The sequence below is a fragment of the Octodon degus genome, unplaced genomic scaffold, assembly GCF_000260255.1.
Source record: "Octodon degus isolate 3935 unplaced genomic scaffold, OctDeg1.0 scaffold00014, whole genome shotgun sequence".
NCBI classification, from domain to species: domain Eukaryota; kingdom Metazoa; phylum Chordata; class Mammalia; order Rodentia; family Octodontidae; genus Octodon; species Octodon degus.
The window spans coordinates 1,879,881-1,902,900 of NW_004524590.1; the positions used below are offsets into that span (position 1 = coordinate 1,879,881).

General features: G+C 39.0%; 1 protein-coding gene and 1 pseudogene across 1 annotated transcript in view; one reads left to right on the forward strand and one right to left on the reverse strand.

Moving 5' to 3' along the window:
- Positions 1-2,567: 2,567 nt before the first annotated feature.
- The window catches only part of Wdr33 (WD repeat domain 33), a gene marked incomplete at its 5' end in the record, with an annotated part of 72,542 nt that continues 52,089 nt past the window's right edge, over positions 2,568-23,020 (forward strand). Inside the window, 5 exons of the mRNA XM_012513623.2 lie at positions 2,568-2,639; positions 3,585-3,689; positions 7,655-7,750; positions 7,942-8,093; positions 9,745-9,842. Of these exons, the coding sequence (XP_012369077.2) occupies positions 2,568-2,639; positions 3,585-3,689; positions 7,655-7,750; positions 7,942-8,093; positions 9,745-9,842 (523 nt within the window). The remainder of the gene's footprint in view (positions 2,640-3,584; positions 3,690-7,654; positions 7,751-7,941; positions 8,094-9,744; positions 9,843-23,020) is intronic.
- On the reverse strand, positions 6,858-7,172 carry LOC111815330 (annotated as a pseudogene).

The window sequence follows — 23,020 nt, forward strand, 5'->3', positions numbered from 1 at the left end:
TGGGGGATTGAACCGTGGTCCCTGTGCTTTGCTAAGCTTGTTCTAAGTAGGTGCTTTAGACCACTGAGCCATCTCACCAGCCCCTCAGCTAATGTTTTTAAACGATCTTGTCCTTAGCTTAATTCTTCTTGAATTTTGAATCACCTTCTGAAAATTATTAAGACTCCAGTTTAAAAATAGGCTTCGTTCTATTGAAGGGAGGGGAGGGAAAAGAATAAAAAGAATGAAGATGTGCTGCGTACAGGTATAAATTCCCTCTGATGTGTGTGATCATTATATATGGAAAATATGGAATAATAAAACTTTAAACAATATTTTGTTAAAAAAATTCATAATAAGTCAGAAGAATGTGTTGTACTTTAACCAATAGGCTGACCTTACAGCATTTAATAAACTCAGTGTATAAGAAATAAAAGATTACTAACAGTAATATTTCTGTAAGGACAGAGATTAAGAAAAAAAAATTATTTTGAGACAGAGTGTCTCTTTATGAGGTTCAAGTTGGCCTTGAGCTCACTGTGTAGCTCAGGCTGGCCCCAGGCTCCTGTCTTGGCCTCCCTCAGGCGTGCCCCATCTCATCACGCTGAGCACAGAGTTTTAGAATTGCAGTTTTGAGTTTTCAGTGTCATTGGCACTGAAAGCATGGGTTTTCCATATCTGAGCTACTGGTAGTTTGCTGCAAAGAGCTGTCTCTAGGATTGGGCGCCACTGGGCATAATGGCACTCATCCGCAGTCCCAGCATTTTGGGAGGCTGAGGTGGCAGGAGCGCAAATGTTTAGTTACTCTTCTGGTTGCTGAGACAACATACCTGACACCCAAAGTTAAGGGAGGAAAAGTTTGTTTAGCTCACAGTTGAGGTTTCAGTCCCTGCTGCAAGGCAAAGTAGCTTGGCAGAGAATAGTTCATGATGGGAAGACTAGATAGATAAGCAACAAGGGAGCAAGATAAGACTTTCTGTTTCTTATATTGTATGTAGGATACCTGCCTTGTGGGTGTAGCACTCATACCCTTAATCCTAGCCAGAACTATGCCAAACCAATCAGTGGATTGATTTACTAATCACACACTCATAATCCTAGCATCATACACACCAGATTCAGCTCTGAAAAAGACCTATTAGCACATGAGACTTTCAGGTGACTTTTTTTGTTCCCTGTCTTTTAGATAGGGTCTTACTGTGCAGTTCAGGCTGGCCTTCAGCTCACTTTGTAGCCCCAGGCTGGTCTCAAACCTGCCTCAACTTCCAGAGTGCTGAGATTATAAGTGTGTGCCACCATGTCTGGCTTGGGGTGACATTTAGACGCAAAGCATAGCAGTGAATGAGTCCAACCTAAGCAATTTAGTATCTTAGGGAAGATCTTTTCTTAAAAAATTAAAATAGGTTGGAGGCTTTAGCTCATTGCAAAGGACTTTCTTCAGTTCACAGGCCCACCCACTTCTACTGCTGCATGTGAAAGCAGCTCTGGGATGAGAAGTAAGACAAGGCCTCCCTGTTGCTCCCTCAGCTGTGTGTTCTTTCCTTTTGTGTTTATTTCTTTGTATTAGGAATTGAACGCAGGATCATGTGCTTGCCGGATAGGCACTGTGCTGCTGAATTATATCCCTGTCTTTTGAATTTTTTTATTTATTTGTCTTTACCCATTTTTACTGTCTCATTGGGATTTGGTCTTCTCTCTGTGAAAAACTGTCTGCTTTTCATTATCTCTGCTTAATCTTTTATTTGCACATATGTCCAAGTAGTGTATTGGACACTTATTGGAGAATGAGAAACAGACACAGATTTAAACTTTTCTAAGAATATTCTTTTGGAAATCTAGGAGATACAATTTCAGAGGAATTATGAAAGCCAAAGGTAAAATATAGGAATCATTTTGTGGTGAGAATTTTGAAATAATTAAGATGTCTGTCCCTTAGTCTGTTTCTTTTTATTAAGATGTTTGTGAAAAATTATTGTAGTCTGCAGCATTTTGGTCTGTGGATAGCTGCAGTGAGAATGTCTGTAGCATCTTGGATGGAAGGGGCTAGGCTGTGTAAATGAAAAAAATTGTAAGCAGTATCAGAATAAGGGATAGCTCCACAGCGTGGTGAGCCCCCGTCTCAAAGACAAAAAACCCAAGAAACAAAAGAGCTCCAAAGCCAAGAAAACCCCACACATACAACCAAAAAAAAAAAAAAAAAAAAAGCAAAAAAGCCCCAATATTTAGGATATTAGGGCCAGTGAGATATCTCAGTGGACTAAGCATCTGCTTAGGCAAGCGCAGGGACTGGGGTTCAATCCCTGGCACCACATGCTGGCCCTGCCACTGGGCGTACTGAGTTGGCTACCAAGAGACCAGATGTGGTGGCACATGCCTATAATCTCAATGCTGGGGAGGCTGAGGCAGGAGGATCACTGAATTTGAGCTGCATAGTGAAACTGTGTACCAAATACATTTTTTTAAAAAACATTGTATATTCTAGAAATTAACATTTTAAAATCTTGTTTTCCTGTAGATCTTATATTTTGTTGATAACACATTGAGTATCATTAGTCACATATTCACTAACTGTTTTTTCCTTATATTAACAGAATAGAATATGGCAAAGAGACCAGAGAGATATGCGGGCAATTCAGCCTGATGCAGGCTATTATAATGATGTAAGTATAAAACATGTACTGCCTTATTAAAACCTCTTTACTTTGACCTTTTTTTTTTTTTTTTGTAATTTAGGACAGGGTGTACAGTGTAGATCGAATTCATAGTGATCCTCCTGTTTACAGCTTCCCAAGTGCTGGGATTACCAGCGCACACCACCCATCACGCCCAGTCTCATTCGCTGCCTCTCGGGGCAGGCAAGGCAAGCCCGGAGGCCCGGAGATCAAACTCCGGGCCCCTGCATCTGCTGAAGCAGGTGCTTTAATCCGCTGAACTCTTTGGCCAACCTGACCTCTAAGCCTAAAAATACGTGAATTAAACTTGAAAATGATCTTTTATTTTTGTTTTTGTAGTTGAAATGAACATTACTGAGAGGGTAGTGTAACACATTTTTATGGACAGTGGATTATATTTTGTCTGTTTAATTATTTTTCTGTATTTAGGACAGGGTCTACAGAGTCTTACTACATAGATGAGACTTGTGGTGATTCTTCTGTTTACAGCCTCCCAAGTGCTAGGATTACAGGCGCACACCACCACGCCCAGTCTCAGTCTCCCTGTCAGCTTGCCCTGGGGGGGGCTAGCAGTCGGGGGGGGGGGGAATCAAACCCTAGGCCCTACGTCTGCCTAAGCAGGTGCTTTAATCCGCTGAGCTATCTGGCCTGCCCTTAAGTTTAAGTTTTGTAGTAGGAGAAATTAATTTTGTTAGGCATTTTATAAACAGTTTTGTGTGGACTTTGAAGAATAAGAAATCTGACACAATGTGATACTTAGTTTTGTTGTTAAATAATGGTATTTAACTGTCCTGTATCTCAGTTTTCTTATAAATCTGTTACAGTAGTATTGGGGAGTCATTTGCTTTAGATGTTGAGATAATCACCTTGCCACTGTCTTGCTTTCTGCTCTAAATGTAATCAGGAGCTCTAAAAACAAAAATTTTCTTACAGTTGGTCCCACCAATAGGAATGTTGAATAATCCTATGAATGCAGTAACCACAAAGTTTGTTCGGACATCAACAAATAAAGTAAAGTGTCCAGTATTTGTTGTGAGGGTAAGTATTCTATTGGATATTTTTTAGAAACAACAATTCTAGGGCTGGGAGTATGGGTCAGTGGTAGAGCTCTTGCATGCACAAGGCCTTGGATTTGAATCTCAGCACTACTTAAAGAAAAAGAAAACCAATCCTGAGTTAGTTTGCAAATTAGAAATTAGATGAAGAAAAATTAGAAATTATTTTGAATGTGTGTGTGGGATAATAATTGGCTTGGTAATTTTATTTTGAAATATTTCGTTTGTCCATGTTTAGTAAACTATTACTTGAAAATTGTTATTCTCCCTATTGTAATTTTCACTGAGTTTATGTGGATAAGTACTGCAGCAGGTTTCAGAGTTACTCACTAGCTTGATAAGAAATGCTTTTGTTACTGTCGAGAAAACAACATTTGAAGATGAAGGATAAGCTCTTAGGTGTTACTAGAAAAGAAGACACCTGCACAGAGGATGCACTTAATGTGCTATCACTGAAATTTTTTTAAATGCACCTTTATAATTAATAATGCATCCAGAGGGGCCAGGGAGATGGCTCAGTGGAATAAGCGCTTCGCTGGCAAGCGCAAGGGCCTGAGTTCCCCCCCGGGGGGTGGGGGGAGAAATGCATTCAGATGATTCAGAACTTGAAAATTTTGGAGGTGCTTGGAGGATAAATGTTCTCATCTATTCTTCTAGACACTATTTATGTAGATGGTAGTTTAATCATTTGTTTTATTCCATTTACTAAAAATATACTTGTTGGTTATTAATATTCAGAGGTACAGGCTGATGAATAGTCAGCTGAGCAAATCACAGTTGAATAAAAATAAATAGAAGGTTGACAGTGATGGCAAACATTAATGGCTAATGAGCAAAATATGGAAACTTTGCTTTCTTTTATGTATTTGGTACAGGGTCTCAATATGGGATTACAAGTGTGTGACACCATGCCTGGTCTTGGTGGCTGGCTCAGCACGCCTGAGGGCAGGGCCAACAGGGCATCTGGTGCCAGGGATCGAACCCAGTCCCTGCGCTTGCCTAAGCAGGTGCTTAGTCCACTGAACTGTCTCACCAGCCCTTGAATCTTTGGATAGTTGAGCATTATGGTATGAAACAGGGAGAGGTAGAGCACCATAGAAACTGTACAAGGGATCTTAGGCCTTCTATTTGACTCAGACCTATGGGAGTGTATATACCACTAAGCACTCATGTGTTAGTAGAGCTCACCAGTATGTAGCATAGGGGATTTGGTCAATGAGGTATGATGGCCAGTGGATTTTAATATACTATTGGTGTAATACAGAAGACCTTTTTGAAATGAGTAAGATCTGAACATCTTTTATCTTATTACATGGATGAAGAGATGTTTTCAAGTGGGCATCACACTGTAAGGCCTTAGGAAAAGTTTGCCAGTATTACAACTACATTCCAAATCAGGCATTAAGAAATAAAACGGTTGTGTATGTACAATTTGGATCATTGCATTATTGACTAGGTTGGGATATAAAGCAGATAAAAGAATTTAGGAAGGTAGAAGGTTTTTGTTTGTAACAAAACTGAAGAATTAAAAATATAAATAAAAATATGTCATTTGTATAATTTGCCACAGATACATTTTAAGCATTCTATCTTGCTCTTATAAGCACACTTGTATTTTTTAATTTCTTATCAATTTGTATTTTGGAAAATAAGATTGTTTTTTGTGTATTTGTACCTCCTAGTAAGTGTGTATTCCATCATAGGTGCTGAAAATTTAAAAAGTGCCTTGTATTTAGAGTGGATAATCACGTCACAGATGAGATTCAGTTTGCAGATTATGACATTAAAATATTTCTGTAGTGTTTTGAATAAAGTTGTTTTGACAGTAGATCAGCAAGAATTATCATTGCAGGCCAGGGATGTAGTTTAGTAGTGCAGTGCCTGCCTGGAAAGCACAAGCTCCTGAGTTCTCTTCCTAATACAAAAAAAAAGAAAAATATTATTACTGCTTGGCACTATGGTGGAGAGCTTACAACTTCTAAGTACATTTAATTACAGGAAAAGCTTGATAGCATTAAGTTGGTATTGTTAGTTTTGTTTTAATTACATACTGGTAACACTGTCTGCGTTGATTGAACAGCAGTTGTAATATACCAGATTCAGTGTTTCTGAATTTTCTGGTTACCACCTTATTGATGTCAGCCTACCATACAGTCTAGTAATAGGAGATGTGTATTTTCTTTTATTTAATTTTTTTTGATTGATTGATTTATATTTTATGTATTTGGCACAAGGTTTTGCTATGCAGCTCAGACTTGTAGTGATCCTCCTGTCTTCTGCCTCCCCAGTGCTGGGATTATAGGCTTGCACCACCATGCCGAGACTCTGTTGCTGGCTGAGTGCACCCCGGGGGTGGGACAGGCCTGGCATGCGGGGGCATCAAACCCTGGTTCCCTGCTTGCCAAAGTAGGCGCTTAGTTACTGAGCTATCTTGCCGACCCTATTTATTTAAATTTTAAGAGAGAATAATAAAAGCATTAGAAACAATATAGAGTTTCACTAAACAAGATGATAGGAATTCAGCAGTGGTTGTTATAATGCATAATTTTAAATTTTTATTTTTTTGGTACTGGGGATTGAACTTGGGACCTTGTACATGGTAGGCAGGTGCTTATGCTGCTGAGCTGTCGCCCCAGCCCAATTTTCAATAATTTTTTTTCAATTTTGCTCTGAATGCCTTCATGGCAGCTTTGGCTGGCTTGCGTTCTAGAGATCGAACCACATCAACCTGAGCCTTACTGCTTTGTTGAAGCAGGCACATAAAGAACTGAGCTAAGAGGCAGGCCCCCTCAAATATTTTATTGTATTTATTTTTCAGATGTTTTGTTTTTTTGAGATTAGTTGGTCAGATTATCAGATATAAGCATACAAAATTGGTCAGAAATATTAAAAAGAAAAAGATGTAAGCAGTAACTGTTCCTTTCAATAGACTAGCAGTACAGTTGTCCCAGCCATCCTGTGTATTTACATATTCTTTTTTCTCTTCTTTCTTTTCTTCTTTTCCTCATTTCAGTTGTTCTTTCCCTTTGAGTAGTTTCTCTACCTTTCGCAGTATTTTTTGGAACTTTCAGATTTTAGAGACAATCCGATGTTTACACATGTGGGTCTGGTTTATTTCACTTGTATGTTTGATTTTTGGTTGCATCCCCTTAAAAATATGGAATGCTTCATGAATTTGGTGTCAACCTTGTGCAGGGACCATGCTAATTTTTATGTATTTGGTATAGGGTCTCATTGCGCAGCTTGGACTCATAGTGATCCTCCTGTTTTCAGCTTCCCCGGTGCTGGGATTACAGGTGTGCACCACTGTGCCCAAGGGCAGGGCCAGGCTGGGCCAGTGCAGCGCTGGGGATTGAACCCCAGGCCCTGTGCTTGCCGAAGCAGGCGCTCAGTCCACTGAGCTGTCTCGCTGGCCCTGCTAATCTTCTGTATCATTCCAGTTTTAGTATATATGCTGCTGAAGCAAATACTATATTTTCTCTGAAATGCTTTTTAGACTGAACAGGTGTGGGCGCTTACAGTGTTCATGTTATTTTTAATTTAAGTGCTAGAATTTTTAATTTAAGTACTAGAACTTTTCCTACATTGTGTTAATACAAATTCTTTTTTAAAGCTTTTTGTTTTAAAGTAGTTTGGAGTATATAGAATGAGTTGTCTTATTTTAAATTTTGTGTCAGTACATGTTTATAGTACATGATTACATTCATCTTAGGGTGTTGATGCATGTACATAACACATTTTAATTCTTTTATCCCTTCTTCCCTCCCTATAAGTTCTTTTCTAACAGAATATTTGTTTATAAAGCTGAGGTACCCTCCGGTGAAAGTTACTATCATCTACTTAATGTTAGTTACTACATATATTATAAAGACTGTATAAATATTTTCAGAATGAGTGAAGTTGGAGAATTTGTGGTTATATATAACCTTTTTTGTCCTCCTCCCCCAGTGGACTCCAGAGGGACGACGATTAGTCACTGGAGCTTCTAGTGGAGAGTTCACCTTGTGGAATGGACTCACTTTCAATTTTGAAACAATATTACAGGTAACAGTAGTCACTGGATGATAGTTTATCCCATGATACTCTATAAAGAACCTCAGAAAGGGGCACATTATTGTCATTGTATAACTTAACATTTGTGTAATTTATCGCTGTAAGTTAATATATGCTCTTCCAAGCCTTCAATGATGTGTTTCTTAAAGCATTACTTAATAAATATTTTTTTGTTTTCATAGGCTCACGATAGCCCGGTGAGGGCCATGACGTGGTCGCATAATGACATGTGGATGTTGACAGCAGACCACGGAGGATATGTGAAATACTGGCAGTCGAACATGAACAACGTCAAGATGTTCCAGGCACATAAGGAGGCGATTAGAGAGGCCAGGTTTATACACAATATACCATTTTCTGTAGTCCCTATTGTCATGGTTAAATTATTCTCTAAGTGTATTCTGGGTGCAGAGATGCATGGGCTCTGTCAGATTCTGGGAAGCTTTCTGCACCCTATGAACACAAGATTTTTCTGTGTTTTCACACATTCACCATTTTTCTGGCACCTTTCTGAAGTAGTGTTGTCCTGGTATCAGCCTTTGCAATATGTTAGAGATGTATTGTCTGCCGCATTTTGCACTGGTTTTCTCTTTTCATTTATGGTTAATGTGTATACCTTATTCCTTTTTATTATCTACTGTGTAAGATAAGAATATTTTATTCCAAATAAAGAATTCAGTTTTTAATTATACAGCTGAATAAAATATAAAGCCTACAGAAAACATCTTCAGAATTCACACAAAATACAAGGAAAAAAAGGCTTAAGTGAAGACCTGGTTGGCTTGGTTATGCCACGACTTCAAAAGAAAGCATAGGACTAAAAAACTCTCACAGCTAACTCCCTGGATGTGGCAAACATTTATGGATTAATGAATGGGTTCTTCAAGCTTTGCAGCTGTAAGCAGATCTTTGTCAAGAAGACTCTAGGACATTTCTTCTGATTCACTGTTAACATCAGTTATGAAAATGTATAAGTGGGGTTTAAAATATTTTCAGTAAGTTGTATGTCTTTACCTATCAAGATACATATAGTAAAACCGGAAAGAAAAGTTTCAGAAACAAGCCTGAAGAATTGCTGCAGCCTCAGAATAAAGCTAAGCAGCATTCTTTAAGGTTGTACCACCTACCTATGAGAGGAGTTGACTCTATGGAAACACTATCCACTGCAGTCACTTGTTTCTATTTTCAGAATCAACAGAAAATTGTTGGATATACATGGCTCTGCTTTATAGACTTGATCTTAGTGTAATGCCCGTGTATTTTCACAGTTGGTTCTTAATCATAAGATTTAATAGTTCAAGGGAGTTCTTAATGGTTCATTGAGGAACTTGATGGCTTTTCACTACTAGGAAGAAAGCTGACTCCCTCTTGTACAACAGATTCTGTGGCTTTAAACACAAGTTTGAAAGTGCCTATTTTAAAATTTTCTTCTAAAGGTGTAGCAATTCACGGGATAACTTACGAGGAAGAAGATGTGAAAGTTTTCCACAACCATTTGAATAAATGAGAAACATTGTAAGGGATGGTTAGCAGTGGACCTTCTTCCAGCCCACCCAACTTTTCAGGTTATCATTCCATGAGGCAGAAACTGATACCAAGTTTTAGAGAGTATTCTTAGGTGATGTAAATCTTTGTGCAGGAGTATTGCAGGTACAAAATTCATTTAGTTTCCACATGTGAGGCAGCTCTCTGTTTTGCTAGTGTGTTAGGACATATACTAAGAAGACCAGAGATAGCATTGGGACTACTAACACACCTGTGAAGTTCTCTGAATACTGATAATTGAAAACAGAAACACCGTTGAAGTCTTCTTTTGATGAGGTGCATATGATAGCTGGCAACATTCTCTTTAAGGGATTCTTCACTGGATACTTCCCTTTCCTATTTATAATGCAGCATAGTGTTTTTATTTTCCCTGTCTGAGAAGCACAGATAATCTGTTAAATGCTGACTTCTTTCCCCTGCTGTGTGTCTTCATGTAACAGTTTCTCACCCACGGATAATAAATTTGCTACATGCTCTGATGACGGCACTGTTAGAATCTGGGACTTTCTTCGTTGCCATGAGGAAAGGATTCTTCGAGGTATGTGTGCTAACAGTACTGATTGGAATATTTAAATAGGGGATCCATTTGTGGTGAAAGCATCACAAAAACACGACACCAGCTTACATCTCCATTCAGTTTTTTTACATGTACACCGTCCCAATCAGACTTGTTAAAGACATCCAGACTCATGTTTTGTAGTTTTTTACTAGTATTATGTTTCAGTTTTTTCACCTGTGAATTAAACAGAAAATTTTCCTTCTTCCATTGTTTGCTTATCTTTATATGACTTTTAGGATTCCTTCTGTTTTATCCCCAGGATACCTTTTTCCAACATTAGCACTAATTTTATTTAAATAGGTCACATTCTTTTGGCAGTACCTTTACAGCATAAAATAACTGATCACATAGAGGTATCAATAGCTGATCTCGGTGCTTCTATTTCTAAAAGCTGTTAGATTTTAAGATTATATACTTTATTTATTTATTTATTTATTTGCGGTGCTGGGGATTGAACTCTGGACTTTGTGCTGGCCAGCAGGTGCTTATGCTGCTGAGCTATGTCCCCAGCCCCTAGCAGTTGGAATTTGAGTATGCCATATTTATACTATTTGCCCATATATATGGTTTGGAAGGGATTACTTGTTTGCTTATATTGATTTTGTAACTATAAATGAATCTTTATGAATTATTCCTACACTACGTAAGAAATTCATTTTTTCACTTGGAGTAGGTTATTGGATTAGTTTATTAGACTTCATAGAGAGGGCTGCTGAAAATACCAACTGTTAACAGCATTTCTTTATTCTAGAGCATTAGCTGTATACTGTGCACATGCAATACCACAACAAAAACATACTTCTGACGAAATCCTGTTGCTCACTAGAAGGTAGCCTCATGTTCTTTAGATTTTGAACATCTTTTTCTGACACTTAATGCAGGAAGGGAAAATGGTGCCCAGATACTGGGTGTGAAGTTATTCAGCTGTTTCCCTTTATGTTTAAGGAGAGGTAGTTGTCTTAATGGAATTCTGAGTTTCTTAAAACTATTTAAAACTTCATATGCAGCATATAATGTCCATTTCTAAATAAGAAAATAAATGCCTTTTGAATATTTTAACCCATATTTCAAAGGTAGTCCATTAGATTTGAATATATTTGTTTATGCTTCCCTGGCTTTGTACATTTTTTGGCGTTCATCCACAAGTCTGTGTCACTAGCTGGCATAAGGGCACCATGCCTGTTACATGGAGGAAATATATGTACTATGAAAGTCATAAGAAACATACAGGCTCAGAATGAGATTGAAACTGTCTAGTCTGGGTTATTTCATGAGTACTCTAAGCTAGAAAGTATGACACATTCAAAGTAAAATAGGTTCTGAGCCAGAAGCTGAATTTGACCCCCACCCTAAGGCTCCACTAACATATTTTAACTCACTATTGGTAGGAGTTTTAAGGGTTGAACTTTTTCTATTAGGGTTCCTTATTTTAAATGCTTCCATGACAGTATCAAATGTGCACAAGAATATAATGAATCTCCATATACTTTTAGAATTTGTATTCCTGCCTAATTATCTGTCTCTGTCCACCTGCCTGCCTGCCTGTCTCCTTCCGTCCCCCCTTTCTCTCCTTTTCTTCCTGTCTTTCCATCTAGCACTGGAAAATGAACTCAGCACCTCGCACTTGGCAGGCAGGCAGGCACTGTGCTGCTGAGGTATATCCCTAGCTTTCTTATGAAAATTATTTGTTATATAGTTATAAATTTCCACTTTAATAAAACAAATATAAATATATTAACTATACTACCCAAGCAGTAGTTTTGAGTCACTTCAGCAGCAGAGCATTTGATAACAGTTTCTTTCTAAACGTAGTATTCTGGTTTATTAATTGCACTGTGAGCACATTTTGATAAGTAAGTGGGCTTTTGGTTACAGTTTGGGAACTTGGTCTCTAAAAGGTTCGCTGTCACTGCAGTATAGCTTCTGACTGGCAGGCACATTGCATTGTTCATGTTGTGCACCAGATCTTTGGTTTGGGGGTTAAGTATTTAAAGTCAAAGAAAATTCTTAATTAAGGGAGTTTGTGATCATGTTAACATCTTTGTTGCATACTTTTCTACATCATCTTAAAAACTAGTCTCAGATTTTCAATGATAAGTATGCACATAATTGCCTTTTTTAGTTGTACACGTCTTTAATTTTTCATAATGTTCTTTCTTTGTATGAAAAATCTACTTCACTACAACTTGTCATGCTTTTTGGAATGCAAAAAGCATTTCCAATACAGCAGCTCATTAAGTACTAGAAGATAAGCAATTAAGTCTTCAGCTTTAACCACACAGTATTTCTGTACAGAAGGAATGAGAGTGTACTTGTTTGTTTTTTGAGATAAGGTCTCACCACATAGTCCAGTGTGGTCTTGAACTCATTGTAGAAATACTGAGATTACAAGCATTCATCACCAAGCCTAGCGATGATAGTATACTTTTGCACATAGAATTTATAGCTTTTTTTTGTATTTAGTATAGAGTCTACAGGGTCTCACTACACAAATCGGACTCGTAGGGATCCTCATGTTTTTTCAGCCTCCCAAGCACTGGTATTACAGGCTTGTACCACCACACTGAGTCTCAGTTGCCATCCCAGCTTGCTCCGGGGTCAGGGCTGGCATGGCAGGGTGGCAGGCTGGGGACTGAATCCTCACCCCTGCGTCTGTTTAAGCAGGTGCTTTAATCTGCTGAGCTATCTGGCTGGCCCTATAGTTGCCTTTTACTATTTCTAGAAAAATATTCTAATATTTAAAGTGGGTATAGATCTATTGTCAGGAGATTTGCTATACAGAAGGATGTATTGGTTGATTCCTAAGTTGAGAAAGCTATTGAAAAGCTTTCATAAAAAGATATTTATGAAATTGAATAAACCACAGTATTGAGGGCCGATGTTTGTGTCTAATCACTACAAAAGTCACCTTTATTTGCATTAGTCCTTTTCTTTCCTACAATGATACTTCTTTTACAGTCCATGTCTAAAGAGTAATACCTGTCATATAATTATTTTATTTTATTTTATTTTATTTTGAGACAGGATCTCACTGTGTAGCCCAGACTGGCTTTGAATTCCCTGCGTTTCTCTTGCCTCAGCCTCCTGAGTGCTGGCATAATTGTGTGCCACCACACTCCTCTGTTTGTCTTTTTGTACCAGGGTTTCAATGCAGTTCAAGCTGGCCTTTAACTCACAGATCCTCCTACCTCAGCGTTCTGAGTGTTGGGATGACTGGCATGTACCACCATGTCCTGCTACAATTATTATTTTTTTTTCTTCATTTTTATGTATATGATACAGGATCTCACTACGAAGCTCGGGTTTGTAGTGATGCTCCCGTTTTCAGCCTCCCCAATGCTGGAATTACAGGCATGTGCCTGTAATTTTTGGGCTCTGTTACAGCCTCAGTGTGCCCAGGGGTGAGCCCAGCTTGGCATGTAGGATCAAGGATTGATCCCTAGTTCCTGCGCTGACCAAAGCAGGAGCTTAGTCTGCTGAGCTATCTCACCGGTCCTGCTAAAATTACTATTTTTTTCTTTTGGTAGTGGGAAGCAAACTCAGGACCTTGTGTTTGCCAGGCATCACTTGTGCCACTGAGCTATAGCCCCAGCCCTAAAATTACATTTTAAACACCAGGAGTATGAGTATGAGAGACTAAAGAAGCATCTAGTTTACTGGTACTTTATATATTTGACTCAAGTATTACCGTTAAAATACATTCATTTAATAAGCATATTTTTATTAGGTAAATTATATGGTCCCTGCCATTATGCTTTTTTTTTTTTTAATAATAAGTAAGTTAAGATATTTTGCAAGTTTAAGTTTGGTAGCATAGAAGAAGAGCCATGTGATAGAATTCTACTTTTATCTCATAGCGGGGAGTAAAACACCTCCCACTGGCTGGCTAAAAGTGTGGAGAACACTGAGGTAAATTTTAGTGAAAGGCCCAGTTTTTTTGTGGAGACAGGGTATTGCTATGTAGTGCAGGCCAGCCTCAGAGTCATGGCAATCCTCTTGCCTCGGCTTCCTATTCTGGGACTATAGGTGTGTGCCACCATGCCCAGACGTGAGCTCTTCTATTTTTAAAAAAATTTTATTTTTTTATGTATTTAATACATGGTCTACAGGGTCTCACTACACAGATTGGACTAGTAGTGATCCTCCTGTTTTCAGCCTCCCAAGTGCTGGGATTACAGTTACGTGCCACCACACCCAGTCTACAAGCTCTTATATTCTTTATTTATTTTTTTTTTTTTGTGTGTGTGTGTGTGTTTTGTTCCTTGAATGCCTTCAGGGCACTTTTGCATGGCTGGAGTGTTGTGGGGATCGAACTACAGCAAACTGAGGCTGCCAGCATTGTGGAAGCAGCCACTTAAAGAACTGAGCTAGGGCTGGGCCCCCACTTATATTCTTTAAAAGAATAATAATAAGAGGAATATAGTTCAAAAGCTCCAGTGTGCTTGAATTTGTTTTATCTTCTTGATTTTAACATTGACCCCCAACATATCTTCTGTGTGTCAGGAATGTTGCAATTACTTTATTCCCTTTGAAATAAAATACTGATTTTTCCTTATTTTATAAATGAGTAAACCAAGGTACCAGGAAGCTAAGTAAACCTGCCAAAGGTCATAAAGCATGTAAGCAGGAGGGCTAAGATTTGAACCCAAGATGTTTGACTTGAATTTACCTTTAGCTACTGTGCTTAACTTCTTTTATGAGATGTTGCCGTGTGTGCGTGTATGCGCATAAACGCACACACATGTGATTGAATCCAAAGCAGCATTCATGCTAGGCAAGTTCTCTACCACTGTGTTATATGTTGTGATGTTCTGTTCTGTTCTGTTCTGTTCTGTTCTGTTCTGTTCTGTTATGTTATGTTATGTTATGTTATGTTATGTTTTTTGGTACCAGGGATTGAACTCAACCTCACACTTGCCAGGCAGTTGCTGTGCTGTTGAGCCATATCCCTTTTATGTTTAAAAGAATGCTAGGCTGAGATAAGGTAGATAAAATTAATACACAGAGACTGGGCTATCAAGCCGGTTAAAAATACAGGTGTCAGAATTGTGGCTGGAGGTGCATCTGAAGTAGCCCAGCTTGCACAGTGGTAATCAGTACGCCTAGTCCATTATGTCCAGTTGTGCATCAGATGCCCAAGCAGGTGACCCCGAACAGCTGGGTCCATCTCTTCCCAAAACGTTCTTGTTTTAGAAGTTGTGGATAAGCCAGAGCTACCTGATTTCAGCCTTGGGCCTTTGCTGTGTTCCCCCATCCTCTGCTTGGATAATGTTAGCTAACTGGCTATACGTATAATCATATAGGTCAGTGGTGGCAAACTGTGGTATTGTGTTCCTCAGTGGTACCTCACCTCTGTTGGGACATGAGCCCAGTTGTCCCAGCTTGTGCTTGCCAGGCATCACTTGTGCCACTGAGCTATATCCCCAGCCTAATAATACATTTTAAACACCAGGAATATGAGAGACTAAAGCATCTGGTTTCTAGCTGAACATGAGATACTCAGATTTAATTGCAATGTTGGCACTTTGTGTGATAAGTAGTGGGTTTTGGGTTGTAGTTAGGGTGCTTGGTATCACCATCACTGTTAGGGGACGAGGTAGTTTGACCCACTTTACACCCACATTGTGCTTTGCTGTATAAATTACCCCAACAGAGGCCTTGGTGGCCACCTACTCAGGACCCTTCCAGTTTCTCAAGAACTCTTAATGTTCCCCAGTTAACTTTTCCTACTCTTTAAAAAGAAAAAGAATGCTGACCCTGAATTAGAATTTCCCTGTGTTGTTTTAACAGGATTATGAAAAAAAGATTGGGGGTTGGGGAGAGGAATATGGATAATCCTGGGTAATTTAAGTACCTCAGTCCATCTTGCCATTCTTCTTTAGTTTTCTCCATAAAGTTCATGGGTTTTGAACATGTGAAATACTTAACTGCAAAAATATTAAACCAGTGAACTGTTCGTACTACAAATGGGATTCTGAAATATATGCCAGGTTATAATAAATAGGTGTTATATTAACATTTATTCAAGGGGCTGGTGAGATGGCTCAGTGGTCTAAAGCACCTACTTTGAACAAGCTTAGCAAAGCACAGGGACCGCGGTTCAATCCCCCAGCACCACACGCCAGCCTGCCCTGCCCCCTGGTGGGCTGAGCTGGCCACACACACACACACACACACACACACACACACACACACACACACACAAAATAAAATCTTTAAAAGAAAAATTTATTCAAAAGGTAAAGTCTGTTCACTTTTTACATGTAGCTCCCATGAGTACTCACCATACAACTGAAGCAAAAGAAACATTTTTTCTTTTTGTTTTTAGGGAAGGGTGTACAGGGTGTTTAGTGTCTCACTACTCCATTGGACTCCTAGTGATTTTCCTGTTTACAGCCTCCCAAATGCTGGGATTACAGGCGTGTGGCACCACGCCCAGTCTCAATCGCCAACTCAGCACGCCCCGGGGATTGAACCCTCAGCCCCTGGACCTGCTTGCAGGTGCTTTAATCTGCTGAGCTATTTGGCTGGCCCAAGAAACATTTTTCCTAAGTTTCTGTTTCCTCCTACATTCAACTAACTTTTTATTAGGACATATGAACCACTGCTACAAAAGTTTTTTGGTTCTGTCTTGTGTTTTTGAACTGTGTATGTTTTCAGAGTCTAAATGTTCTAAGAAACTGATACTTATTGGAAGTAATTTTACTTATTAAAGTATTTCTTCCTGTAAGGCTTTACAAAACATTTCACAGAAGCTAGTCTTTTCTACCTGAGACAAAAAACAAGTGTTCTTTAAAAGAGTTCATTGCACAATTAACTCCTACTGACATGCTAATTTTTTTCTTTTTTTTAAATTTGTATTTTAGGGAAGGGTCTACAGGGTGTTCAGGGTCTTACTACTAGATCGGACTCATAGCGATCCGCCTGTTTACAGCCTCCCAAGAGCTGGGATTACAGGCATGCGCCACCACGCCCAGTCTCAGTTGCCATCTCAGCAGGCCCTGGGGGTGGGCCGGCGGGCGGCAAGGGTGGGCAGGCCTGGGGTGGACCCTGAGCCTGCTTGCAGGTGCTTTAATCTGCGTGACACATTTATATTAAAAGCTCTTCGGTCATATTTAATCACTCAGATGACAAATGGATTCATTTTACAGACATGTATTTTCTCCATCAGTTTTCTTTTGAGAAAGAGTTTGAGTTTCTTTTCTGAAAATATTGGATCATAAGTTCCTAGTAGGTTCTCTTATATGTGCATATTACAAGTGGGGCAAAAAAAAAACCAAGTGGGGCAAAATGTTAATATTTGACTTCTAAAATAATTATTTGAAGAAATTAGTATAGTAGGGTTTTGAAATACAACATTTACAGAAATTATTTTAAATCTTGATTTTTTACTTTTGTTTTTCCATCTGTACTTATTTATTTACATAGTATGCCGAAAAATTGTTCGAGATAAGTAGGTGGTTATTTTGGATGGGAGAGATGTGTACTACTGCTGTAATATTTAGTGATTTTTGGTACTGGGAATTGAACTCCAGACCTTGTGCCTCTCCACTGAGTTATATCCCCACCCCAGTATTTAGTGTTTTTATTAAGAGTTATGAGGCTGGGGCTGGGGAAATGGCTCCGTAGAATAAGCACTTGCCTGGCAAGCGCCAGGGCCTGAGTTCCACAAAAAAAAAAAAAAAAAAAAAAAAAAAGAATTATGAGACAGTTCTAGATATTATTTTGGTAGAAGAATCACATATTTTTTTAATTGTGACCCAAGGAATACAAAGGTGGGTTCTAGAAACTATTAGTATGGTACAATTTTCTGATTTGTTAAACAGCTGTAGTTTGTGGTGCTCAATTATCACAAGGCTAGAGTAGTGGTTCTTAATTCTGTCAAGCCTATTAACTGCTTTTTCTAACTTGTAATCTTTTCTGAAATGAACATTAGTGATAATAGTTACAACTACAAATTTTTAGATCAGCATACACAGTCCTACACAGGTTGTAAAGAAAACATCCTTTCAAAAATACCCCTAAAGCATAATAACTGCTTTCCTTCATTAAGAACCAGTAGTTTGGAACAAGGCATGCTAAAGCAGCCATTTTTTGTATTATTGGAGACGTCAAGGATTTTGTGGCCAGACCATAACAGTTTCTTGAATTAATGTATGGATCATGGAAGAGGAATGTGGTTTTATAGCTGAGTGGTTGAAGGGGCATTCCCATAGTAATTTTTCACTGGATCTTTTGTTTCTTTGAAGGCAAGTAAGCAAAGAATGCAGTAAGATTCTTTTAGTTGGCCCTGTTCTTTCTGCTTAACATTTTTATTAAACCTAAGTATTGGGGTTGGGGAGATAGCTCAGTAGAATAAGTGCTTGCCTGGCAAGCGCAAGGGCCTGAGTTCAATCCCTGGTCCAGCCAAAAAAAAAAACCCCAACAAACCTAAATGGCTTGCTTCGCAAATTAATGTATGATTTAAAATTATAACCAGAGGTTCACTGTAATGTTAAATGTAAGTAGAAAATTGAAGTGTAAAATTTAGAGATAAGTATGGAGTCTTGTTTCTGGCCTCAGTTCTAATTTATTAGAAATTGTGTAACAGCAATCTTGCTTTTAGGTAATTGGTGAGAACTCTTAAGGTGTTTTGCCTTTCTTTGCTCAGTAGAAATAGATACTCAGAATAATGGAGCTTCACTTTTGATGGGAGTTGATGAGAATGAGAAGGAGCTGTAAATTAAGAGGAGCAATAAGACGTTTATTGTTCGGCTTGCTCAAAAGTGACTTAAAGTGACTGAAGAGCTGGGGGGCTGGATGGCACACATCTGTAATTTCAGCATTTGAAGACTGAGGCAGGAGGATTCCTGTGAGTTTGAGGCCAGCCTGTACTGTAAATGGAGACTGTTTCAAAAAACCAAAAGAAAAAGTGACCAGGTATGGAAGGAAGATTGGATTGATTGACTGATTGATTGATTTATAGATCTAGAATAGTGAAGAGATTTTGGGATATCATATTTGAGCTTAACTGTAGAACTTTCTATGAAAAGATTAAAGGATGGGTTATGTGAGCCAGTAGGCTTCTCTTTGCTGATACTGTGGCACATTTAGCTTAACCGTCTATCAGGGAGATTACTGAAGGCATCCTTATTTTAGATGGTTGGATGGGTCTTATAGTATTTAACCTAACTAGGTTGTCTTTTAACTATAATTTTTAGTTTTGGGAAGGACTAAACTGAAAGTCAAGCATGGTATATATACCCCATATATCAGTAAGATATATCCCATAAGGAGATGTTGCCAGTTCTGTTTATTGAAATATTAGATGATGTATTAAGCCTTTGTTGTTTAAAGTAGTAGATGTAGACTGAAAATTATCTTTAAAATATTTTAAATACATTTATTTTGGTAGGAAGATCCCAAATTCAAAGCAAGCCAAGGCAACTTAGGGAGACCTGTCTCAAAATTTAAATTAAAAAAAAAAAAAAAAAAGGTTGGGGAATATAGCTTTGTACTTCCTGGGTTCAACCCCCAGCATTGAGGGGTAAAATTGTACATTTCAGTTTTTGTGCATATCATCTCCCCCCCATCCCCGTGCCAGGGATTGAACTGAGGACCCTGTGCTTACCAGGCAAGCACTTATTCTACTGAGTTGTCTCCCTGGCCCCTATTTCAGTTTTTAATGCACTATAGAAGTAGTTAGGTACATAAATCTTTTTTTGTTGTTTTGAGACTGGGTCTCTTTATGTAGTTCAGGTTAACCTCAGAGTCTGTAACCTAAGCTGGCCTTGAATTTGTGGCAGTCCTCCTGCTTCAGCCTCCTGACCTGGGATTACAGGTGTCAACCACCATATCTGAGTATATAACTCTTGGGTAATACAATAATGTGTTTTTACATATTTATATTTCATCTAACCACCTCTAGATATAGACTTTTCAGTAATCCAAAGATAACTTTGGAACCCCCCCCCCTTTGTTTTTTAATATTTAGTACAGGGTCTGCAGGGTCGCACTACACAGATCTGACTCGCAGTGATCCTCCTGTTTATAGATTCCTAAACATTGGGATTACGAAGTGTGAGCCACCACACATAGTATCATTCACCATCTCGGTGTGCCCTGGGGGTGGGGCCAGTGAGGCACACTGGCGATCAAACCCCAGTGGTTCCACTGAGCTACCTGGCTGACCCTTCTGTACCTCTTTTTTTTTTTCTTCAGAACCGGGAATTGAACTCAGGCCCTTACACTTGCCAGGGAAGCGCTTATTCCACTGAGCCATCTCCCTGGCCCCTGAGCATGATGTTTTATTAGGTAGTTTAAACTTTGAGAGAGATTTTCTTTAAATTATTTGTCCTTTTTCTCTACTGTTCTTACGGTTTATTTTGTGATCTTATGGTTTCTCTTATCTTACCTTGGATTGTGTAGTTTTTGTAACTTCTTGTTGATTTGCTTCTATATTCTTTTGAAAGTGCCCTTATATTTTACTTATTTTTTTTTTTTTTTAAAACTTCATTTCATCTGATAATTTCCTGATACTAAAATCAGTGCTATCAGGGACCAGCCAAATAGCTCAGCAGATTAAAGCGCCTGCAAGCAGGTGCAGGGGCTGGGGGTTCGATCCCCCAGGCCTGCCTTTCCGGCCTCGCCCCCAGGGTGCACTGAGACGGCAATTGAGACTGGGCCTGGTGGCGCGTGCCTGTAATCCCAGCTCTTGGGAGGCTGTAAACAGGCAGATCGCTATGAGTCCAATCTAGTAGTGAGACCCTGAACACCCTGTAGGCCCTTCCCTAAAACACACACACACACACACACACACACACAAAAAAAAATTTTAGTGCTATGAAAGTTGGTGTATAGAAGCTGGGTGTGGTGGCACATGGTTCTAGTCCCAACTGAGGCAGGAGGATTGCTTAAGTGTAGGACAGTGAGGGCGAACCTTTTAGAGCTTCCACTTACACAGTCTGCTGTGGCATGTATTCCATAGGTTCACTACCACCCATCTAGGATCGCAAGGCCAATCTGGGCAGCACAAGAAGATGCGATCTCAAAAGTATAGAAGGGGATGATATTGGCATATGAGTACATAGGGCCCTGAACCTGGATACTGATCTTAGGGTTTAGTCCTTGTCAGCTTTGTGATACTGAGTCAAATTATGGTAGCATATGTCTATGTAGCAGTGATTCAAATAGTGTCATTCTTATTGAATTACTGTAAGAATTAAATGAGTTTATTCCTGGAAGCATTTAACTAGTGCCTGTGTGTAGAATGCTCAGTGTAGCTGTTCTTGTCATTTCCAAAGCTTACTTCAGTATTCCTGACTTCTTCAAGGATAAAAGTGATTATTTCAGAAGTACATAGTTGTCTGTATATTTTGTGGTTTGTCTCCAAAACCCTCCCATATGCCAAAATGAATGCTCAAGTCCCCTATTTAAAATGACATAGGGGGCCGGGGAGATGGCTCAGTGGAATAAATGCTTTTCTGGCAAGTGCAAGGGCCTGAGTTCAATCCCTGGTCCCGCCACAAAAAAATAAATAAATAAATAAATAAATAAATAAATAAATAAATAAAATAAGTTTGCATATAACCTACACACATTCTCACATACACTTAATTTGGATAATTCTGGAGATTAAATCAAGATCTTAGTCCATGTTAAACACATGCTTTTCTTCTCAACTATAGCCTTATCTCTCTCAGCTATCTTTGTAATCATCTCTAGATTACTCATGTAAATGATGCTTGAATAGTCATATACTGTATATTTTAGGGGGATAATTAAAAAGTCTTTCAGTCTAAACATGTTTAGTACATATGCAATTGTTTTTAGTATTTTTAATTTGAAGGTGATTGAACCTGCAGAAGCTGAACATAGAGATATGGAAACCTAAATATATTTTGTTTTTCTCAGTTGTTTTTAGGCCTTTTTGGTGGGGGGGCAGTATTGGAGATTGAACCCAAGGTCCTCACACTGAGCCTCGTCTCCAGCAACCTCCCCCATACTTTGGTTAATTTTGAGATGGGATCCCTGAGTTGCTTCAGTCTCCAGGAGTGATGGGGAAGAGTACAGTAATGTGAGGAGCAGTAAGGAGTCTTGGGAAATGTGTTCTGTACTTGTTATAGTGAACAAGATTTAATGTCTGTTCACGCCTTTCTGTTACCCTTTGCCTCCATCCATTAAATGTGGTTTATTACAAGGGTGGGAGCCAAATTTGTACCTTGGATATAGCAGATGTGGATTTCACCAAGTGATTTGAATAGGGACGATACTGAACGAGATATTAGAATAGAGAGTATTTTAAGTTTAGTGACTTCTGAATTTGCTTCTTCAGGTTTTATAGTACTATACCCATATTTAGTTGTTTTTTTATAGATCCTATATTCATTTGTATTTAGGACAGAGTCTGCAGGGTCTCACTGCATAGATGGGACTTGTAGATTCTACTGATTACAGCCTCTCAAATACTGGGTTTACAGGTGTGCACCACCACTCCCAGTCTCAATTGCAGTCTCAGCACGCCCCGGGGGTGAGGCCAGCAGAGCAGGCCTGGGGATGGAACTCCTGGCCCCTCTGCCTAAGCAGGCACTTTAATCCACTGAGCTATTTGGCTGGCCCTAGATCTTAAATTTCAAATTCTAGAAAAGTTTAGTGTTTGTGTATTATTATTATTTTTTTAATTTTTATTTGTGTGTGTGTGTGTGTGTGTGTGTGTGTGTGTGTGTCCAGCTCAGCCCACCAGGGGGTGGGGCTGGCTGGCATGTGGTGCTGGGGGATTGAACCGCGGTCCCCATGCTTTGTTTAGCTTAGCTTGTTCGAAGTAGGTGCTTTAGACCACTGAGCCATCTCACCAGCCCCAGTGTTTGTGTATTAATTAGCATAAGTTTATGGAATTTAAATAAAAATACCTGATTTGGCCATTAGATAAAGCTTTAAGTACAGAATGGTAGAATGTACCTATAGGTCAAGGGCACTGGTCTATCATACACAAGGCCCTGGGTTCAATCTTCACTACCACAAACAAATGTAATAAATATATGTACATATTTGTTGATTACAGTTGTTTCCTACTATGCTATGTTATTATATAGAGCTAGCCTCAAACTTGTAGCAGTGATCCTCCTGCCTCAGTCTCCCGAGTGTTGGGATTACAAGAGTATGCCATCATACCTGGGCTT